Source organism: Mus caroli, chromosome X (genome assembly GCF_900094665.2).
Source record: "Mus caroli chromosome X, CAROLI_EIJ_v1.1, whole genome shotgun sequence".
NCBI lineage: Eukaryota > Metazoa > Chordata > Mammalia > Rodentia > Muridae > Mus > Mus caroli.
In genome coordinates, this window is record NC_034589.1 from 98770219 (window position 1) to 98778553 (window position 8335).

Sequence of the window (8335 nt, forward strand, 5' to 3'; positions counted from 1 at the left end):
GCTGCATATGTATTAGAAGATGGCCTAGTCGGCCATCATTGGGAAGAGAGGCCCCTTGGTCTTGCAAACTTTATATGCCCCAGTACAGGGGAAAGCCAGGGCCAAGAAGTGGGAGTGGGTGAGTTGGGGAGCAGGGCAGGGGAGGATATAGGGAACTTTCGGGATAGCATTTGAAATGTAAATGAAGAAAATATCTAATAAAATAATTAAAAAAAGATCTTTCCCATTGTTTCTTTTTACTTCCAAATCTAACTTCTTTTAAAGTAGTTATAGGCAATAAATTTCTGAGATGATCATTTTTCTGATCTCTTACAAATAGCACAAGAAACACATGCATTCAAGAGACTACACCTTAAAAGGGTTAAATTCACAATTGAGTTTTTTCTCAGAGTTGCCTTCTAGTCTCTTGCTGGGTGCCATTATAAAATAATACAACTTCATAGAACTGAACTGGATGAGGTCTCAGAATCAAAGCAGCTTTTTGTTTGAATCAGATCCCCATTACAGACAGTGGTTTTCTAGTCTTAAAGACATCCAAGGCTGGTGATTTCACAAACCCCTTCAATAGAGTAGTCTACCCTTAATTCCTCAGAGTGAATCCCTCTCGGTTTATCCCTGGCTGGGCAAGGTAGTGGGACACCATAGCCCCAGCTATTCAGGAGAGGTGAAGGAGGGTAACTGGAGGCTAGGAGTTCAATGCCAGCTTGGGCAATATAGAGAGACCTTGTCTGGAAAAAAAAAAGACAAAACAGCCTAAATTACTTTTGAATAGGAAGGCTATTTGTTCTTCCTTTTGTTCTGTTCTGGTTTTATTGGTATCTTTAGTTTCTTTTGTTCTTAAGTTTGTGAAGCAACACATATTCTTACCTTCTGGTTTGGCCGCTGTGGGAGTGTGAAGATAGACTTCCAGTAGGTCCATGCAAAGAACACAAAAATGGCATGATAGAGTATGAGGTAGATAACTGAAAAAAAAAGTTGACACTTTTAATTTGTTTTTTTTTCTTCAGAGTTCAAAATACCAAAAGTAAGCAACAAATGTCTCTTTTTCTCCTATCACTATATACTATCTAGTATTACTATGGAATGCTGAGTGCTACCATTTTCTCATGCACAGATAAGAATACATGCAGAACACCAAAGTTTGAGCCAGAGAAAATCTGGAAGTTATATGTTTTCAAAGTTTTCATGATTCTGTGAGTAAAAAGTGGACTTGACCTTTATATCAATATCTGAGAGCTGTTTTATCCAGTTGTCATTATCTCCTCCACCATGGGTACTAAAATGCTATGATACAATTTGCACTTCATTAGAGTTTATAGCATGCTTTTCAAAAAAAATTAAGGTAGTATATGTACCTCTGTGTATGTACACACATGCTATAGTGCACATGTGGCTTCAGAGGACAATCTGTGAGAGCCATCCCTCTTCTTCTACCATAGGGATTCCAGAGATAGAATGCAGGACATTGGTCCCTGGCTGCAAGCACTTTTAACCACTCAGCCACCTGGCCAGCCTACAACATATTTTATATTTGTCACCTCATTCTATTTTCTCAGTAACTTTGTTGAAATAGATAACAGTATAGGGCAGGTAATTATCTGTCAGAGACAGAGAGCTCGTTAACCAAGGTCCCACAGTCTGTAATGTTCACCCTGACATTATATGAAGAACTTCTGACTCTAAATCCAGAGTCGTTTTTAATAGCTCCATTGACTACAGAACTCAGAAGTATAAGTTGTACCTTTGAAATAGATGACTTTCCTGCCTGTTTTCTCACACTTTCCTTTTAAACAGCTCAGTTTGGGTATTCTCCACAGAGCTGGTTACAAGATGGAAAAATCACTTCAGTGTTTCATTTCAAGTGCCTGAATGGCATGGTCTTATGTCAGTCTATCAAAAAGACCCAAGAGAATGATGTAATTCAAGATGAAATTAACTCTTTCAGTCCCAGCCCTTTAGTACAAGACCATTTATATGTGAGATTATGAAATCTCAATTTCCCACACAGAATAAAAGGCAACCGTTTACTCCACATGGGCACCTCACTTCTCACTTCTTCATGTCAAGGGTGTGGACCATTCCCGACTTTCTCACATGTTTATATAAATGCATGCAAACAGGAAGCATCTCTGCAACATCTAAAGATTTAACTGTCTTTTTTTTGGTGAAAAGTTAAAGATTCATACAGTTCAAAACTTGAGTTAGAGGAGTATCCAGTGAAATCCTTGTCTATTCAGTTATATTCTAAGCCATGACTTCAGAGTCAATGTTTGTAAAATAATAACCCAGGGTATTTTGGCACACACAGAGAAGTAGTCTGTACACAATATTTTGCAACATCCTTCTTGATTGCTTATGTATCTGGGAGTGCTTCATTTTATATAACTTGAAAAGAGTGATTTTTCTTATTTTCTTAAATAATTGGAGTGCTCCGCCCTAAATGGGACATCTGCATTATATCCCTTCCTGAAAAGGCTAAGGGGCTATAATATATGGGAGTGCGAAAGATTATAAGAGCCAGAGGTTGGAAAGGATTGCTTAAAGCATTGTCTCCTGACATGGGAGGGCTGTTGTACATAAGAAGTCATAGAGTTGTGGCTGCATAAGATGTGCACAAGATTAAGCCATCCAACCCCCCAGCATGTACTGGGGAGGAGACCAAGAGGCTCCATCCCTGAGCTGGGGAGCTACTGGCAGTTGGTGGCAGTTGAGGGAGTCAAAGTCAGTTTTTTTCAGAGATGTGATCCCTAATAGACTATTCACAATCTAGTGAGCGGCCCTACATCCATGTGCATATATATATATATATATATACACACACACACACACATTATACTGTACTTCAGATTATATTGTACTGCACATTATCTGTACTACAGATTATACTGTTTGTTAAAGAAAAAAGATTACAAGAAGAAAGGAAAACTGGTGGGTGGTATAAGGGGCAGGAGTGTGAGGCAGATTTTTATCAAAACACATTGTATGCATTCATAAAATTCTCAAAATACATTTGCATGGTATTCTATTGCAAAGATGTATTATATACTCTAGTGAACCAGACTGTCTTTATTATACATTGAATTTTTGCTTTCTCTTGTTAATATAAATAGTGATTCCATGAATATTTTAAATTATGTTATCAGCACATGTATAAACATCTGTTGAATCAATAGGGTGGTGTTGTCACACCCCTTTAATCCTGGCACTTGGGAAGCAGTAGCAGGTAGATATCTAAGTTTGATGCTACTCTGGTCTATAGAGTGAATTCCAGGACAGCTGAGGATACATAGAGAAACCCTATCTAAAACAACAACAACAACAAAAACCATAAAAACCCAAAACAGAAAATCTATAGAATAGATTCCCTGAATTGAAATTGCCAGGCCAAAAAGTATGCCTTTTTCTATTGTTTCTTTTATTTTTGATATTATAACCTAATTAAAAGCCTGCCTTTCCTTCCTCCAAATCATCCCATATACCTGTGGAACAAGCGGAACTGTGCCACCAGACAAAAGACTGGAAAGGTCAAGCAGATTAAGAAACCCCTGCAATTCTCATAACAGAATGGTAGGCATTTGAATTTGCTCCCAACCCAGTTCCTGTCCTGGAGCACTGCAGGGCCATGGGTGTTGGGAAGAGGGGAGTGAGAGAGAGCCCGCGTCTGGCCAGAGTTCCTATGCTCTGGGCAGGCAGATGCAGAAGGACTGCCGGACGCTTTCCAAGCAGCCCGGGGTGGGCATCTGGCTGTGTGAAGCCACTGACCCCACATGGCTGGGGAGGGGTGGATAAGGGGCAGCCCCCAATACCAGGTTCTCAGTCTCTGGCATCCCACGCTGGATACGGCAGAGGAGCTGAGAACAGAATAGGGGCCCTGAGGTGGCACTAGGCTCCAGAGATACGGAAAGAGGGAGTAGGGGGAAAGAGGAGGGGGTCACTGGGTGGATCCGGGCACTGGCTTTAGTCCGGCCCATGGCTGGAGCACAGGAAGGCCTTCTGACTGGATGTTAGAAGTGGCTCATTAAAGAAAGTCTATCCCATCATCCAAGCACAGTGGGCCTTGATGAACAAAGACAGTCTACGGTTTTAGAGCTTTATTTTAGAAAGGCAGAGGGAAAGAGAGAAGGTAGAAAAGAGAGACCGGCCATGGCCAAGAGGAGAGAAGGGGGAAGGGAAAGAGAGAAAGAAAGTTAGAGAGTATGAAAGGTGAAGGCTGAGAGAGAGAGAGAGAGAGAGAGAGAGAGAGAGAGCTAGCTTAGAGAGAGAGAGTAAGGAAAGTAAAAGCTTAAGAGAGAATTTTTACTAGGGGCCAAAGCAGCCCCTCTAATAGTGGGCTGTGTTATCTTGCTCTTGCTAGGTAACTATGGGGCGGAGTCTAGCCAGAAGGCCAGAAGCTTGGGATATTGTCTACGTGACTGCTAGCCACACGCTTCTCCTGGGGGGGGGGGCTGTAAGACAGGAGTGGGGGTGTGTGTCCAGGAGACAAGAGGGAACGCCTTCTGTCCCATGTAGGTGAAAATTACCACCACCAGGTCTTTCCGGGGTTTAAGACCTCAACTTGACTGGAGACCAGGCTGTCTGTGCATAGCCCATTGCCCCACAGAGCATGTGACCACCACACTCCACATGAGGACCTTGACAACTAGTTGAGTAGCACAGAGCCCAGAGTTCTCCATGCTAATGAGGTATCTAGATGGGGCTGCCCTGAGGATTCAGCCAATAAACTCCCCTCCTCAGACATTCCTTCCTGCAAAAGGCATTTAATTTCTGGTCCACCCTGAGTAAGTTCTATGCACCATTTTCATAATGAATAAACAGTTTGGACAAGAAAGGGCTGTCCCTCTCAAGCACAAACATTGTTTCAGGTGTTCCTGTTAGTGAGAAAAATAAACCTTCAAATAAAGAAGCATGAAAATTTGGAGTTAAAAGGCATGAACAGGTTTCAGGTGTTGCTGTTAGGGAGAACAAGCATTTAAACAAAGAAGCCTGAAAAGGTTTGGGTTAAGGGTTTCAGATGTGTCTTTCCCAATTCTCAGCAGCAAGAGCTCATCTATTACCTTTGGCTTGGTGGACTCTTCCCCGAGAGGGAGGAGCCTGCTCTGCACACCCAGGCTGCTGGCCTTTTGTTCTACCAGGCATTTTTTTTTCTCATGTGTGTTTTTTCATGTTTGTGCTTTTTACCCCAAAATTGTTCTGAAATTTTCAGTTTGTTTAAAATTTCTTTTAAGCTTCAAAAAAATATCATATTTAATCTACTCCCCACAGGTCAAACCAACTCGCTAATAGCTATTATTTAATCCTTAATTAACAAAATAATATCATCTACTTAAGCCAGTTTCCTTTTACAGACAAGCTGTTACTGCCTACCCCAGATACATAATTAATATAATATTTTCTTCCTCAGCCATCTAAAGCAGATGAATTCCCAACTCTTCCCTCTGCTTTCCTTAACACTACACAGGTAACTCTCCACTTAGAGGATTCCTTCCAGGACTAAATTCCTCAAACACCCTTCCTTGCCTTTTTTCTAGGACCATAACAACAGACCAGGGATATGTTCCCAATCCAATTGTTACAGGCTTAACATATACATGACCCCCTCCCCCGTGCAGACATCGCCCTGCCAGGGTTCTGCTCCCCTGTTATGATTATTCTACAGGTTTATCTCTACAGAAGGGGGGAAGACAGCGCTGCCACCACATCTGCGTGGCCTGGCTTGAAAATGAAGGGTTGCCCACATGGAGGTTCTTGATGAGAGGGACAGCCCTTTCTTGTCCAAACTGTTTATTCATTATGAAAATGGTGCATACAACTTACTCAGGGTGGACCAGAAATTAAATGCCTTTTGCAGGAAGGAATGTCTGAGGAGGGGAGTTTATTGGCTGAATCCTCAGGGCAGCCCCATCTAGATACCTCATTAGCATGGAGAACTCTGGGCTCTGTGCTACTCAACTAGTTGTCAAGGTCCTCATGTGGGGTGTGGTGGTCATGTGCTCTAGGACAGGAACTGTGTTGGGAGCAAATTCAAATGCCTACCATTCTGTTATGAGAATTGCAGGGGTTTCTTAATCTATTTGACCTTTCCAGTCTTTTGTCTGGTGGCACAGTTCTGCTTGTCCCACATTACCCTTCCTTGCTCTCTTCATAGGGGAATATATCTCTATGTCTTTGTCTATCTATCTATCTATCTATCTATCTATCTATCTACCTATCATATATATTCCTGAGAAAATTATATTCCCTGCTTAGCAAGTAGAATGTTATTTCTATGCATGTTCTCAGGTTTTCAGGACTGAACATTTGGTATTGAACAACCACCTGGTATGCTCTTCCATGGAAAAGACTGTTTCTCCTGCTCTCAGGATTCCTTAGTTGCCTCTGGCCCTTTGTGTAGTTTCTGCGCTTTTTCTCTTTAGCATGTCAATTGTTGTTGTCCTTGTTCAGTTCATGTTTGCAGAGTTGTGTTTGTGAGACATTACGGGTATAGCTTCTGATATTACTAGGACACACAATTTCATATAAAACTCCCTGATCCTTAGCCCTTACAATCATTCTGCCCCTTTGTCTGCAATGCTCCCTGAGCCTTAGGTATAAGAACTGGTTTGCAGATGTAAATATTCAAACTGGACTTCACAGCTATTGTTAAATTGCCATTAGTAAAACTTACACATGTTGCTCCTCTACCAGAGGCCACTCCAGCACTCAGATTCTCAGGCAAGCCCTCTGCCTATAGACCACATAAACTCCTCCAGTGTCCACCCAGCCCACCCCCAAACGCCCTTCCTCTCCTTGTCACCATATCCAGTCCTGTGTCTCCTGTGTCACTCCAGAGGCTACATCGACACTCAGAACCCCAGGTAAGGCACCCACCAATATACCCCAGTGATTACCCAGCCTACCCTCAACAGCTTCCCCTCCAATAGTCCCTCCTCTCTTCATTACCCTATCCCATCCCACACCTCTGGCTGAAGCCTGGTGCCCCAACAAAGGCCACACCAGCCCCAAGATCCTCAGGTAAGTGCACTAGAAGTAGACCATAAACATTCTAACCATGTCTGCCCAGCTCACCCACAACAGCCCCTCCTCTCCTTGGCACTCTATCCTAGCTTACATCTCTGGCAGAAGCCCCATCCTCCACCACAGGGAAGGCTAGTACTTAGATCACCAGGTAAGACCCCTGCCCAGGTAAGGGGATTACAAACACTCCCCCCAGTGACCACCCAGGCTAAACTTAACAGCCCTTCCCTTTTTCATCACCATATCCTGGCCCACATCTGTGGTGGAAGACCCCTTCTCTATCAAAGGCCACACCAGCACCCAGAACCCCACATAAGTTGCTTGCTGGTGGACCAAACCCAATCTCTCAGTATCTGACCAGCCCTCCCTTCACTATCACCATATCATGTGCCCTTCTCCTGCAGACAACCCCCAGATACACCAGAGGCCACTCTGGCCATCAGAAGTCTAGCTCCCAAATCAACCTGACATACTATACTCAACCTTTTAGCCACTCCAGCTAAAAGACCAGAGAAGAAACAGAAACCGAAGAATAAAGCACCCATCCAACAAAGGCACTCAGAAATCAACAAACCCAAGTGCCTAGATGTCACTGTCAGAATACAATCAAAAACAGCTAGGACAATATGTTACCACCAGAGCCCAGCTATCCAAGGAAATTAAGACTTGAATATTTCAACACCACTGAAGCACAAGTAAATGACCCTAAAACCAACTTTATGAAGATGATAGAGGCCCTGAAAGAGGAAATGAATAAATCTCTTTTAAAGAAACCCAGGAAAACACAAACAACTGAGGAAATAAATAAATCCTTTAAAGAAAACCAAGAAAAATCAAACAGGCGAACAAAATAAATAACACTGTTCAAGACATAAAAAATGGAAATAAAAGTAATAAACAAAAGATAAACTGAGGGAATTCTGAAAATGGAAAATCTAGAAAGCAAACAGGAACTACAGAGGCAAGCTTTAACAACAGAATATAAGAGATAGGATAAAAATCTCAGGTATTTAAGATATGATAGGCAAAATGGATACACTGGTCAAAAAAAGTTAAATCTAAAATATTCCTCACACAAACCCCAGAAAATCTGGGACTATGAAAAATCGAAACCCAATAATAACAGGAAAAAGAAAAACAACGATCCGGCCGGAAAAGCACCTGTGTAGCTACAGCGCAGGGTCGGCTGACACCCGCCAGCTACCCACGACCCCCGCCACAGGATTTTGAGACTGCTGGTGAGTGGAACACAGCTTCTGCTCCAGTCCAGTCACGCGGGACCTGAGACTGCTCTGGTTGGGGAGACAGAAATCCGGCCTAC

General features: G+C 42.7%; 1 protein-coding gene across 1 annotated transcript in view; it reads right to left on the reverse strand.

Moving 5' to 3' along the window:
- Positions 1–8335, reverse strand: part of Zdhhc15 (zinc finger DHHC-type containing 15) — a 117627-nt gene that overhangs the window by 57371 nt on the left and 51921 nt on the right. Inside the window, exon 3 of the mRNA XM_021153468.1 lies at positions 868–962. Within this exon, the coding sequence (XP_021009127.1) occupies positions 868–962 (95 nt within the window). The remainder of the gene's footprint in view (positions 1–867; positions 963–8335) is intronic.